General features: G+C 46.3%; 4 protein-coding genes across 8 annotated transcripts in view; 1 reads left to right on the top strand and 3 right to left on the bottom strand.

Annotated features, from left to right (window-relative positions):
• LOC108031991 (tyrosine-protein phosphatase 10D) overlaps window positions 1-1560 on the bottom strand; it is a 54719-nt gene extending 53159 nt beyond the window's left edge. For 3 of the 4 annotated variants that reach the window (XM_050890544.1, XM_050890543.1, XM_017105904.3), the window contains exon 1: window positions 1266-1560. The gene's annotated coding sequence lies outside the window, so the exon portion shown is untranslated. The remainder of the gene's footprint in view (window positions 1-1265) is intronic. The other variant, XM_017106064.3, reaches the window with a different exon arrangement.
• Window positions 1561-2922: 1362 nt separating this feature from the next.
• Window positions 2923-8142, bottom strand: LOC108032281 (uncharacterized). Its single transcript, XM_017106138.3, has 2 exons — window positions 6086-8142; window positions 2923-6012 (listed from the first exon to the last, which is right to left on the bottom strand). Exons 1-2 carry the CDS (start codon window positions 7364-7366, stop codon window positions 5137-5139), a joined length of 2157 nt encoding a protein of 718 aa, XP_016961627.1. The 5' UTR covers window positions 7367-8142; the 3' UTR covers window positions 2923-5136.
• Window positions 8143-8419: 277 nt separating this feature from the next.
• On the top strand, window positions 8420-9058 carry LOC108029719 (replication protein A 14 kDa subunit). Its single transcript, XM_017102235.3, has 2 exons — window positions 8420-8757; window positions 8829-9058. Exons 1-2 carry the CDS (start codon window positions 8521-8523, stop codon window positions 8928-8930), a joined length of 339 nt encoding a protein of 112 aa, XP_016957724.1. The 5' UTR covers window positions 8420-8520; the 3' UTR covers window positions 8931-9058.
• A 327-nt stretch (window positions 9059-9385) lies between these two features.
• LOC108036306 (ATP-binding cassette sub-family F member 1) lies at window positions 9386-12503 on the bottom strand. 2 transcript variants are annotated; one of them, XM_050890545.1, is made up of 4 exons: window positions 12397-12503; window positions 11811-12340; window positions 11228-11678; window positions 9386-11174 (listed from the first exon to the last, which is right to left on the bottom strand). In XM_050890545.1, exons 2-4 carry the CDS (start codon window positions 12336-12338, stop codon window positions 9556-9558), a joined length of 2598 nt encoding a protein of 865 aa, XP_050746502.1. In that variant the 5' UTR covers window positions 12339-12340; window positions 12397-12503; the 3' UTR covers window positions 9386-9555. The 2 variants fall into 2 exon arrangements, with proteins under 2 accessions (XP_050746502.1, XP_016967808.1); XM_017112319.3 differs by having other exon boundaries at window positions 11228-12340.
• Between the last annotated feature and the right edge of the window lie 856 nt (window positions 12504-13359).

Raw genomic sequence — 13359 nt, 5'->3', positions numbered from 1 at the left:
ACTTTGCGCTTGCGCCAAGAGCTTTTTCAGATTTTTTTCATTTTCTGCGACTCTATCATTTATGAAAAAAAAATACAAATGAAATAAATTAAAAAGAAAATATTTATTGTCAATGTCTTGGTTATCTTGAATTAATTAAAAAATATATGTAAACATTTCCATAAATTAAATATTCATTTCCAGCAGGGAATCACAAATTCCAGGAATGAATATTAATGAAATAGCCATTCTATTCCAGTTAAAAAAACAGGAATGCTTCATTATTCAACGCATACATTTTATTTAAATTTAAATCCTAATCGCAGATAAGTGCTAATTAATTGCACACTCTTGTGCAGTTGCAAAAAAAATGCTGATCAACAATTTAGCCTCCGCTGACGTCATTGAAATATTTAAAATCTCGCCAGCGAGCGAAAAAAATCAAATAAATATGAAAAATAAATAAAACTAAACGCCTGAAAACCAGTTCTGCAAAATCGAAACCATGCACGCAGCGAAATTCGGGCAGATTGTTTCTTTAAGATGGTAATATTTCAAACAGATTACATTTATTTATTTATTTATTATAAAAATAAACACGATGAAATGTTTGATATTTATGGGCACTATTTTTAGTAATGGCTCTTTAGTTTCAGAACCCATGCCAATTTCGCTCCGTGTATGTTTTGTTATTCTTGCTGTTTGTTGTTGTTTCTGGCGCTTGGCAGCATTGCCATGCAAAAAGACCTTCAACTTTGTTGCAGAGAGCGGGCGGGAGAGAAGAGCAGATTGACATGATTGATCTCGCGCGGAAGAGAGCGTCCGACAGAGAGGGAGAGGGAGAGGGAGAGAGCTTTATGATCTCGGCACATAAAACACAAAAACAAAACAAAACAAGTTTTTTTTTAACGTATTTCTTCACTTCTTATTTATTGTTGAATGTGGGACAAGTTTCTTTAAGGCGGCTGGAACCCTTTCGCAATTTTCATATTGATTATTTAAGCGCTTATTGGGCAGCACAAACAAAACGCCGAAAGATAACCGGAAGTGGAGAAATTCGCCGCAGTCAAATGAGGCTGTGCGTGGAAGGGAGAAAGCAACGGCATGCCAAAAGAGAAACAACAAAAAACAGTTGCATAGGTGTTGCTGCCACCTCTCTCGCTCTGTCTGCCCCCAACGCCCCCACTCTGTGGCGCTTTTTGTTATTGTTGCACACGCACACACACGCACGCACGCACAACAAACAACTCTCAATTTCTGCTTTTACTCGAAGCTTTATTTCTTACGTTTTCCACTGCGTTTCTCAGATTTTCCCATTCAACACGCCACCAAAAACAAAATCATTTAAATATACACACCGAAATTTTGCATATTTTTTTTGGAAATATTTCTGTGTTGTCGTGGGCTTAAAAAAAATAACAAAAAACGAACACACGCACACGCACGCGACAGCCACACAGACGCAGAAAAAGCGGAACGGACAGCGGCAATAGACAAATCTCCGAGCGCTCGCGTCTTCTCGTCCGTCCGCACTCCCGTTCGAAACACACACGAAAAAAAAGTTTGGATTACTGCGCTGCGAATGGGCAGCCCCTGAAATTTAAACGCGAGCAGAGAGACCAGCGCTCCGGCGCAGCAGGTATTTTTACGTTTAGCGGCGTCTGGCGGACGGTCACACCGGCTGATTTCGAATTTTAACAGCACTGTTAGGATGCGCCGTCTTCTAACAGTGGCAGAGGAAAAGCTGCGGTGTAGGCCTCTGCCTTGGTCTTTAAGTCACATATTTTTATTTATTTAGTATTAACATTTATTTTGCTTATTTTTTCCTTTTAAAAAGAACCGCCATCGTTGAAGCTCTATTCACCTGAGCTGGTGAGTATTGTGTCGCCGTGGTGAGTTTGCTGCAGCACCACCGTTATTCGGCAGCGGTGCGTGCGAGCAGGACAGCTATAGCTGCCCATTAGGGCGCGCAAATTTGAATTTAAATATGAACAAAATTGTTAATTTTAATATTTAAATCATTGCTTCATTTATTTTGTTTAGACTGCCAGTAAGGTTTATTTCTAATTAATATAAATAATATAATGTAATTATTGTTATTGCATGAAGCTCCCTTGACTGAAGACAAATTATTTTATTAAAATGTTAGAGCACCTTTAACAAAAATAATTTCAGCTTTTTCTAAGTTTTTAGGTTTTATTCTTTGTGTGATTCTCCAAAAACCATCTTTTTAGCAGGATTTCCATCATAAAAGATTTCTTGATTTTTTAAATACTTTATCATTTTTTCTTTTATTTTAAAAGTATAATTGTTTTTTATGTGGACACTATTTTATTAACTAGTTTAGTAGTACGTCCAAACATAAGCTCCTAAAAAATGTAGTCCTTTACTTTTTTTCTAAATTAAAGTTTGACTACATTAACTTTACTTTTGATACACACATTTTTGTGGACAATATAAACTTATTTTGGCAAGGAAAAAAAGATACATATGAAGGTGTATATTTACGTAAATGTGGATATTGTCCATAAATTGAATCAAATCCTATCACTAAGGTGAGCTCTTACACTTAAAGTAAGTTTTTTAAAATAATTTTTATTTAAAAATGTTGAGTATTCAAGAATCTAAAATAAATGTAGAAAAGTCAATGGAAACAAATAAATGCAATATTTAATATTTGCATTTTAATTTTGTTGATACAGAAATAGATTTTTTTACTTTGTACATTATTTTTTATTTCAATTAAAATAAAAACTTGGCACTTTCTACTTAAAATAGGTGCTCAAAAACAATTTTTTAAATAAATGTGGATAGCTGCACTCTTCTTAAGAACACCGCTTAATACCCACAGCTAAGTCCATTAAATAATTTATGCATATCACCCAATAAAACAATTTAGGTCGCACTCATTCCATACCCACCAGGAAAAGACACTAATTTTCTTTGTATAATTTATTGTTTATTATCGTTCCATCTGCGTGAACTGTTACTGATTATTATAATTAATTATTGTTAATTACGGGCTATTTTTAATTGCTATAGTTTAGCAAGTTCTAAAAAGACGTTACACAGTATTATTCTTACGTAGATTATACCTTGACAGTTGACATTACACTTAAGGCTAGGTATTAATATTACTAAAAAAAACGTATCTTTTTGGGGAGAATAACAACGCAAGGAAAACAAACAAAGATAAATGAAGGGATATACCAAAAGTGTTTAAAGAGCACAACTCGTTTGGACAAACACTGAACGATTCGCTGGGAAATTAGCATTGGACTTTTAATTGAACTACACACTAGACAAACCGAGTAATAATTAAAAATACAAACAAAAAATTGAGCTAAACGAAGAGTTAATAATATGTACGCATACGTTTATAGCTAGCAGAATTTTGCTATAGACAGAAAATAACGAACCCCCACGACCGCCCGAAACCACCCGCCGCCCCAAAATTACCACTAGAACCACCTCCACTTCCCGAAAAATAGCTACTCCCCTGCGATAGGCCGGTGATAAGAACGCAACGCCAAGGACGATGGCAAAGGCTTTGATAACAGGTCACTCTGGCCTTGTGAGTATTGGGCTACAGTAAACTTCGCTAGCACGAACTTGACCGCCTCCTCTGAATTTAAAAATAATTTGGGACCTCGACTCAAGATTCTTTTAAAAGTTATCTCTATGTTTAAATATTATTGTGGTCTTTAAAATTTAAATCATTTTAAATGATTTTCAGTTAATACCCGGTCTTGATTACGCAAACCTTTATTACTTGGTTTTAATAAAAAAAAAATTGTTAAAATCTTAGTATAATTCGATTTTTTCCAAAAGTTTAGTGAACACAATCGTTTTTTTATCATTTGTTCACTGTGCATTGATTTAATTCATGCTTCCCTTATATAAATTCTTTCAAAATTTTAAGCAAATTTCGAGAAACTATAAATTTCTTGAGTGTAATTCAAATTGCCTAAATTGTAAGTATAAATTTTATCAGAGTTTTGGCTTCCCTAGTTTTTGATTTGGTATTCCATTTGTACTTGCGTACTAAAGAGTTTTCCAACACTAACAGTTTGCGCTTCGATTCAACAAAATCCTAAAAAATCCTAACTAAAATGCACTGTGAATTTGGGGGTATTCCAAATTTCCATACTAAACTAGCATCAATTTGTATAATTTTTGATTTCTTTCTAAAGCATGCCTAAAAATATTAACAAATAATAAATTCAAATTTCCGGGAGACTTTGCAGTTCAATTTAGAGAAGTTTGACTGTGGCGATGGCAAAAGAAATAAAAAATCGAGCGTTTAGTTGCCATCGATTGCGAAATCCGTTTAACTATTACTGAGTCGTTGCTAGCGTTCCAGACTTAGGGCAAAATAAATATATATTGTTTGTTTTTTGTACTCTCTTTACACTGGTGTGCCGGGGGGGCGGTGGGCGATGACTGGGAAACCGGGAAACCGGGAAAGCGGAAAAGCGGGAAATGGGGCTTACATTTCAACTAAAACCGAAGCCGAGCACTGATCTACTGCTCAAACACACCCATGCACACGGACGCACTCGTGCTCACACTCACTCACTCGTATTTACAAATTAAACGTAATTACATAACGAAGATTGATTATTATTATGGAACGCCCGCTCAGCGGCGCACACATATAGCCGAACTACTTCGCAGCGATTCCCAAAATGTATCTTCCACTTCAACCCGGCGATCATCGTGATCAGATTGTTATTACTGCCATAATCTCGAAGTAAATGCGCCCTAATTTCCTGAGGAAACCATAATGAAAGCAGGTGAATAATCAGAAAACTAATATTTTTAGCTCGTGATTGAGAATGCACTTTGAAACGGGTTGAAAGGTAGGAGGCTAAAACCAGAACTGGCGGGAATTCCCATGTAATTACAGGGTTATTGCATTACAAACTCTGTTTTCTCTTTTTAAACCAGGCTTTTGAATAGCCACTGTAAGCAAATTGCTTAATAAAATGTTTGGAATATCAACACAGGTTTCCTCTCTCTCTCCCTCTAAAAACATTATTTTTGGGCCAAGCCTTGAAAGCATCTGATACATTTTGGGTTTCACTTGCGATGTGAGCCGCTGGGGGCGTCCCTTGCCACACCCAATTAGAAGGCAAACCAGGAGCCGTCAGCCCGTCATCGCAGCGTGCTGGTCAGGGTTCGATGCAGAACACTGGGGCGCGCATGGATCGACTGCGGCGGTGGCGGCGGCGGCGTATTGCTGTGTGGATCTGGCGTGTCGGGCGCCTCGCCGGCACTCAAGCTGCTGGCCGGCGAGAGCGTGCAGGAGGCGGCTTCCATCTCGCTGAGGCAGCTGCTCAGCTGCCGGATCACGCCCGGCTGCGAGGACTTGCTGCGCTCCCTCAGCTGCTCCCGATCCCGGTCACGGTCGCGCTGCTTCTGGTGCTCCTGCTGAAACTTTCTGGCCGCCGTCACATTGACCACACTCACCGACTTGGAAATGGAGCTCTTCACCGACGAGGGAGCCGGCGGCACCAGGGCCAGGGTGGGCGTGGGCGATGGCGCCAGCTCCTCGAGGGTCAATGTGTTCGCTGGCGAGCTGTAGCCATCGTCCATCAGGCTCTCCATGGACTGACCGCCAACCGAGTCGCCCGAATCCACACTCTTATGCAGGTTCTCTATCAGATACAGCACAATCCGCTCCAGCTGCTGGGGCGCCTGGGAGGCGGGCAAATCGGGACTGCTGCTCTGCGTGGGCATCTCGGCCTTGATGATGGTCGAGAACTTCTCCTTCATCTCCTGCACCTTCTGCCGGCCCGCCTCCTCGTCCAGCAGCGTGTTGACGCACAGGAAGGAGTGCACCTTGTTGCTGCCACGATCGATCTCCAGAAAGCCCTTCGTATGCAGGTAGATGAACCGACCGTTCCGGGACAGCAGCCGGTAGCAGCTCTCTCCGTAGTCACTGTTGCAATCGTACATCTGCCGAAGGGCCACTATCACCCAGCGCACGTCGTCCAGGTGCATGAAGCAGAAGGGGCTGAGGTTGCGCACCTGTTTGGGGGAGGAGAACAAACATGATTAGCCATGAACTGGAGGCGGGAGGCGGCCATGTCAATATACCCACCTCATCTTTCATGTAGCCCGCCACCAGGCCAATCCGCTGATCACAGTCGATGATGCTGCCGTCGATTAGGTGCCTCGTTCGGTACTCCAACTGGTAGGATTCTGGCTGCCTGTAGATGGTCATGCCCAGCGGTGCTTCCGTCTCCTCGGGCGCCTGTTCCTTGCGCAGCACCCTGGCCATGGCCACGAGCACAATGTCGTTGCCACTGATGCCGTGCAGCGCCGCCTGGGCAATGGCATCGTGCTGGGGCGGCACAGTCGCCGCTTCTGCCGCCACCGCTGCGGCCGCGGCCAGCATATTGTTGTTCCTGGAGCGTCGTATCAGCTGGGAGACAATGGGATAGTTGGCAGCAGCCCCGCCGGTCAGCGAGGAGTCGCTGCGGCGAAAGCAGCCGTCGATCTTCACGCTCTCGTAGTGCCGCGTGGCCTCCGCCCGCGTGGAAGCCCTGGCCAGGCGCACAGTGAAGCAGCGACGATCGGCACGCAGTCGTTCATCGATGGCCGCCAAATGGGTAATGCTCCGCGGGCTGGGCGTCCGTCGGTTGTAGGGGTGCTCCACGTCCGCATCCTCCTCCTCGTCCTCCTGCTGCTGCTGCTGCTCCTGCAGACGCTGCTCCTCCGTCTCCATTTCCTCCTCGTCCAGGTCACTGCCAGAGGCCGAGGCCGATGTGGATGTGGAGTGCCCCTGCTGGGGATTGTGGCCCTGCTGCTGCTGCTGGTAGAACAGGGTCTCTATATCCCGGGGTATGAGCTGTTGCCGCAGCAGGGCCTGATCCTCGGGATGGGTGATCTGCAGCAGATTCTGGCCATACAGGTCGGACTGACAGTGGCCCAGGAGCTGCTCCACGCTGGAGGAGACCAGCACGATTTGGCCGCTGCAGGTGAGGGTGAGGAAGCAGCTGTCCAGCAGTTGCATAAGCGTGTCCGTGAGATGCAGACTGGGATTGGCCAGATCTGCGCCGAGTCCCGCCGTGCCCTTCAGGCTGGGCTTCCGCCGGCGCCGCGAGGCGGACTTACCAAAGACATACTGCAGTCTCAGGCCATGGGTGGCGAACCTGAGGACGGCGGTCTTGTCCAGGCGACGCGAGGACTCGGCTGCATGCGGCACCATGGTGGCCAGCTCCTGGATGCTGGCGTTCAGCTTGTCCCGTCGCTGCTTCTCGGCCAGGTTGCGGGCCTCCCGGCCGTTGGCCGGGTCAGCGGAGGAGCCCGATCCGGAGCCAGAGCCTGCGGAGCCCGAGGAGCCCGTGGAGCCAGTGTTGCCCGCCTCTGCTGCTGCCATTGTGCTTGCCGGATTTTCCACCCTTCTGTCGTGGCGTGTTTCGTGGTGGGGGCGGCGGTGGTGGTTTTCCCACGGGCAGTCCTCGCTTTATGGATTTTCCCCTTTAATTGGCGCCTTGCGGTAGATGAAAATCGTCACTCTCCATAACAGAGTGTCCGCTCCACTCCGCGGCTAAAATTTTATATACAAATATTTCCTCTTAAAATATTTATACTTTTTTCTCCTATTTTTTTCAGCCTTTTTGTTTTTGTTTTTTTGTTGGTTTTATTTTTTTTTTGTTTTTCTGCTGCTTTAAAGTTTTCAAGGTCTCGCTTATGCTGGCTGTTGTTGTTGTTGTTTTGCCCCCTCTGTCGTTCTCTCTCGCACACACACACACACACGTCGCTCTCACGCAACGTACATATGTTTTCTCTTTTCGCTTTCGTACTTTTCCACTTGCTTTTAGTCTTATTATTACTATTATTTGTTTCCCTATTTATTTATGCGTTTCGCCTTGTAGTTTTTTTTCCGTTTTTTTTTTTGATTGCGTTGCGAATCTGAATCTCCTGCCTGTTGTTGTTGTTGCTGCTGCTGCTGGTGGCGTTGTTGTTGTTCTCTGGTTGTTGTTGTGCGCCCGCGATGGGGCAAGTTGCGAGGGCGGGGGTGGTTTAAGCAATGCTTGCACTGGTTTTTGTTTATATTAAGTGATTAACTGTTTATTTTTAACATTTATTTTATAACAATAAACATTGGTTCGGTTGGCCAGGCTAAAAACTATCGATACATCGATGTAACTGTCTGCGGTGCCAGCAGGTTCTCACTGGGCCGCACTGCAGTGGGCACCTCGCATCCTGCTTGTCATCGATGTTAGGCCTTTGTGGAATTAAATATGGAAAACAGCTTGCGAGCTTGAAAAACATAAGTATAAAGGTTTTCTTTTACAGATAATTAACTACAAAAATTAAATAATCGGTTTTAAGTAGCATAATTTCATTGAAATATAATAAATGAGTGCCTTCAATTACTATCGATAGCAGAGCTTATCCAGCTGCCTATCGATTCTGTCATCGCTATCGGAATTGGCGCACTTTCTTGTTTACGCACTGCTTTGCATTTCGTTTGCTGCCGAAATTTGCAATTTTTCCAATAAAACCTTAAGAAATTACTGAGCAACTATGGACGCCTTTGATCCACGCTCGATTGTCAACGGCGGCATGCTGAAGCAGTTCTCCGGCCAGACCGTGAGCATCATGGTGCGCGTGGAGAGCGTGGCGGGCTCCACTCTGCTGGCCAACTCCACGGACAACCACAAGCTGAAGATCAATCTGCCGGGCGAGCTGAGTGCCGCCGACGGAGCCTGGGTGGAGGTGATTGGAGTGCCCCATGGCGCCGACACCATCAGGGCCAAGGAGGTGGGTGCCCTTGCTCTTGGAGCTCGTAGTCCCTGGGAAGACTCCTAATCCCGGTATTCTCCCCTTTGCAGGTCATTGAATTCGGCGGCGAGAACATCGACTTCGACAAGGATGGCTACAATGGCTTGAGTCACCTGATCAACAACGTCAAGTCCTTCTACCGCAGCGGCTAGGAGTCCATCATCCCACTATATCCACATCTAGTGCTTAGAATTACATGTACCTTAAGCTAAGTTAATCCATTTTTTTTAGAATGCTCGCAAAAATCAATGGCTGAAATAAACCAAAACTATTTGGCATATTTGTTTGCTTGCTATTGGGCTAACTTACTCATCCTAGCTCTGAATCAAAGTTCATTTGTCACAAGCTTTCTTATAAAAGATCACTCTTCAAGCGAATTCTAATCTTCTCAATGAAAACTTATAAACAATAAATGATTTCTATCAGTTACCAAAAGCTTTCCAATTTTTGATGATTTATCAAGCATTTTCTAACATTAATCTATAAGTTCTTAAGCTTAGATTTCACCCAGTGTGTGAATGTCACATAAAAGCCTATCCAAGGTTAGAATTCTCTTCTGTACTGCCCCAAAACCCATAAAACTACAAAACACAATCCGTTCTACAGCTTTCTTGTGTAATAACTTTTACTTCCACAATTTGTTATTGTATATATGTTGGTATAAAAAGGCTAACTAGCGGATAAACCATTCAACAGTTGAACAATTAACATGCGGCGAGCCGGCTGACGAGATGATGACCAGGGGCGGGGACTCCAAGTCCTTGTGAAGCTCCAGGGTTATTGCAGCACCGCCGCATTGGCCACCACGCTGGGATTGTTGACCACCTCGCCCAGCGAATCGAGAACCTCCTTCCTGTAGTCATCGAACTCGCCGTCGATCTCGTTGATCGACTGATCCTCGATCACGTAGAGAGTGCAGCCCGTCTCACGGATCAGTCGCTCGTCGTGGGAAACAATGATCACGCCGCCTTCGTACTCGTTGATGGCCTCCGCCAGGGCGTCGATACTCTCGATGTCCAGGTTGTTGGTGGGCTCATCGAGAATCAGCACATCCGGCGCACTGAGACACAGCTCGGCGAGGGCCACGCGAGCCTTCTGGCCACCGGACAGATCCTTCATCTTGATGGTGTGCGCATGGCTGACCAGACCAAAGGAACCCAAGGCCTTGCGCGCCTTTTCGTGCGGCAAATTGAACAGGCGCTGCAGATACTCGGCAGCCGATTCCTCTGCCGTGAGATGCTCGCCGGAGTGCTGGTCGAAGCGGCCCACGTGAAGGCGGTGGTTCTTGCGCTGCTCACCCTCCTGCGGTTCCAGTTCGCCGAGCAGCAGCTTTAGGAACGTGGACTTGCCCACACCATTGGGTCCCACGATGGCCACGCGACTGGTCAGATCAATGCCGAAGTCAGCCTTGATGAAGAGAGGTTTTTGGCCCGGAAAGGCGAAGGTTACATTGTGCACACCCAAAATGGGCGGCTGGAGCTGCGATGGCTCCGGGAAGCGGAACTTGACGATGTACTCCTTGGGCCTGGCCAGCAGCTCCTGCGGTCCCTCGTCCTCGTCCTTCTTCTGCTGCTTGGACTTGTTCTTCTCCTGCTTGCGGGTAAGCGACTCCTTCTGCTTCTTCTCCGCCGCCTTCTTCGACTGGCCGTGGGCCTTCAGCTCGCGCAGCCGCTTCTCCTGCTTCTCGTACTCCTTGATCATCTCGCGGCGCTTCTGCACGTACATCTTCTTGAACATGGAGTAGTTGCCCTTGTAGTACTGCAGCTTCTTCTGGTCCAAGTGAATGATCTCGTTGCACACGTTGTCCAGGAAACTCTGGTCGTGGGACACGATCAGCAGGGTCTTCTTCCAGCCCTGCAGATAGTTGTCCAGCCAGATCACAGCGTTGAGATCCAGGTGATTCGTCGGCTCGTCGAGCATGAGCAGCGTGGGCTCCAGATAGAGGGCTCGCGCCAAGGAGACTCGCATGCGCCAGCCACCGGAGAACTTGTTGGTGGGTCTGTCCTGCATTTCCTTGCTGAAGCCCAAACCGGCCAAGATTCGGCGGGCCCTGGCCTCCGCCGAGTAGGCTCCAATGGCCTTCAGCTCCGTGAAGGCATCGTTAAGCTCCTCCTGAACACTCAGATCTCCAGCGGCGAACTGCTTCTCCAGCTCATCCGCCTTCTTCAGCATCTCTGTGCGGCGCACATCCGCTTCGAGGATGGTATCGATGGCCGTCTTGTCAGTGGCCACCACTTCCTGTTCGCAGAGCAGCACATCGATGTTGGGCGGTATGGCGAAGGCACGGGTGGCAATATGCCGGAGGAGGGTGGTCTTGCCGTGACCATTGGGACCCACCAGGCCATAGCGGCGGCCATGGGCAATCAGCAGGTTGGCGTTCACAAACAAATCGTTGCCTGAATGGAATGGTCTGGTTATTTATTGATCAAGTGACTTGGCAATGACTCACCCTTGGCCGAGATGGTGAAATTCTCTATCTTGATGTCCACGGCGTGTTCCAGAGCCGCCTGCTGGCCGGCGCTCTTCTGCACCTGCGACATGGTGAAATTGTTGTCCAAATCGGAGTGCCCGGCACCGCCCTTCTTGGTCATCAGCTCCATCTGGCGCTCGTACTCCTGCTGCTTCTTTTGCTTTTTCTTCTCCTTGTGGGTGAGCTTCTTCTCCTTGGTCTCCTTGCTGTCCTCGGACTTGGGCTCCGCCTCTGCCTCGGCATCCTCCTCGGGCTCTGGTTCAGGTTCGGCTTCGACTACGGGTTCGGGTGTCTTCTCCTTGAGACTCACGGCAGCCACTTTCTCGCTGAGGGCCTGCTCCACTTTCTGCTCCTCCACTTCCTTTTCGGGCTGCTCATCCTCCTCCTCGGGCTCCTCTTCGTCCTCGCTGGCCGCCAGTTTCTGTTTCTGCTTCTTCTTGGACTTTTTAGCTGCAGGCTTGTTGGACACCAACTCCTCCTCCTCGTTGTCCTCATCCAGCAGATCTTCAGCAGCCTCCTCATCCTCATCCTCGCTCATGGCAAACTTGTTCTTCTGCTGGGCCTGCTGCTTCTTCTTGGACTTCTTGGAGGCGGGCTTGGCGGCCACAGCGACCACTTCATCCTCATCCTCCGGCTCCTCCAAGTCCAGATCGGGCTCCTCCTCGTCGGAGAAGTCGTCGTTCTTCTTTTTGTTCTTCTTGTTCTTCTTGCTGGGCGGTGGCTTCTTGGCAGCTGGCTTGGACGGGGGCGGCGCCTCCTCGTCATCCTCATCGTCCTGGTCGTCGGCGGGCAGACCCTTCGCGGGCTTCTCATCCTCGTCGCTCCAGTCGTCGTTCTTCTTGCCCTTTTTGCCCTTCTTGCCCTGCTTTTTGCCCGCCTGCTGCTGCTTGCTCTGGTTCGAGGAGGCTACGCTCTCCAGATCCTCGTTGTCCCGGCTCTTGGGCGCCGGGTCCTCGTCGCTGGAGTCGCCTCCTCGCTTTCCCTTCTTGCCACCCTTCTTGCTCGTCGGCGGCTTCTTCTCCTGCACTTTCTCCGGCTGCTCCTCGTCGTCATCGAAGCGCTCCTTCTTCCTACCCTTGGCCTTGGACATTTCTGTGGATATGGGTGCTTTAAAGCTGCTGAATGGCCCGCACAGCCCGTCAACTCACTTGCTTTGATCACAGATTACTTTCGCCGCCTTCGGATTTCACGTGCAGAGCTGGCAATGTTATATAGGTATGTAGTACAAACGTATGTACGTCTGTATGTCATAGACAACCAGTTGTGTCGCCAGGGATGACTGAGGGCATATCGCTATCGATATCGCACATGGAACGGAACCTTTGCCAGAACCGCCAAAAGTCAGCAGAGTTTCATAGATTATAATTATAAATTTATATAAATTAATAAAAACTAATAGCTCTTTTTAGCCGTTTGTTTGATCAGAATGCTGGAAGATTGTTATCGATTAACCGGAAAGCTTTATGAGACTATCGGAACACGTTTCATCTTGTCTTTGCACAACATTTCAAATATTAAATACTCTTAAGGTGTTTATTTTGAATGGAGGTGCTGAGCATTGCCGAAAATATTACGAGTTCATTATAAACCTCGAATAAGGTGTTTCATACAAATACATAATTTACCAACTTAATTTAAAAACAAGAAGGGAAGTTATTCCCTTGCAGTTATAAGAAATAATCAACGTTAGTAACACCATGTTAAAGGATTGTTGCTGGTTCAGTAATATTAAAAAAAAAGTATTTTATTATTTCTCTAACCGCTTCTTTGACAGTGAGAGTCGTCCTATTTTTATTACTTTTAATTCTTAAAATGTAAAAAATGATATTCCCAGTATTATAAGAGAATATGTCACAAGACACCGAAGATTTAATTTGTTTCATATTATTTTCCCCCCAAATTTTCCGATCGTTCCTATGGGATCTATATGGTATAATAGTCTGATTTTGATTAAATTAAATACGAAATGTTATTTCCAAGCATGGGAGGTTATATCAAAAAAACACCAATATGATATAATCCTTTTTTATTTTTTTTACGATTATTCCTATTGGAGCTATGAGATATAGTTATCCCATCCAGCTGATTCCGACTTATATACCACCTGCAAA

Source organism: Drosophila biarmipes, chromosome X, assembly GCF_025231255.1.
Source record: "Drosophila biarmipes strain raj3 chromosome X, RU_DBia_V1.1, whole genome shotgun sequence".
Classification (NCBI taxonomy): Eukaryota; Metazoa; Arthropoda; class Insecta; order Diptera; family Drosophilidae; genus Drosophila; species Drosophila biarmipes.
The sequence above is the reverse complement of the archived record's forward strand: the minus strand, read 5'-3'. Positions and strand labels throughout refer to the sequence as shown.

Bases quoted from the DNA above. Each gene is read 5' to 3' on its own strand.
- LOC108032281 (XM_017106138.3), bottom strand. From the start codon at position 7,366: ATGGCAGCAGCAGAGGCGGGCAACACTGGCTCCACGGGCTCCTCGGGC. The intron at 6,013-6,085 runs GTGGGTATATTG...TCCCCCAAACAG, and splicing joins CGGGCTACATGAAAGATGAG to GTGCGCAACCTCAGCCCCTT.
- LOC108029719 (XM_017102235.3), top strand. From the start codon at position 8,521: ATGGACGCCTTTGATCCACGCTCGATTGTCAACGGCGGCATGCTGAAG. The intron at 8,758-8,828 runs GTGGGTGCCCTT...TCCCCTTTGCAG, and splicing joins ACACCATCAGGGCCAAGGAG to GTCATTGAATTCGGCGGCGA.
- LOC108036306 (XM_017112319.3), bottom strand. From the start codon at position 12,338: ATGTCCAAGGCCAAGGGTAGGAAGAAGGAGCGCTTCGATGACGACGAG. The intron at 11,175-11,227 runs GTGAGTCATTGC...CATTCCATTCAG, and splicing joins TTTCACCATCTCGGCCAAGG to GCAACGATTTGTTTGTGAAC.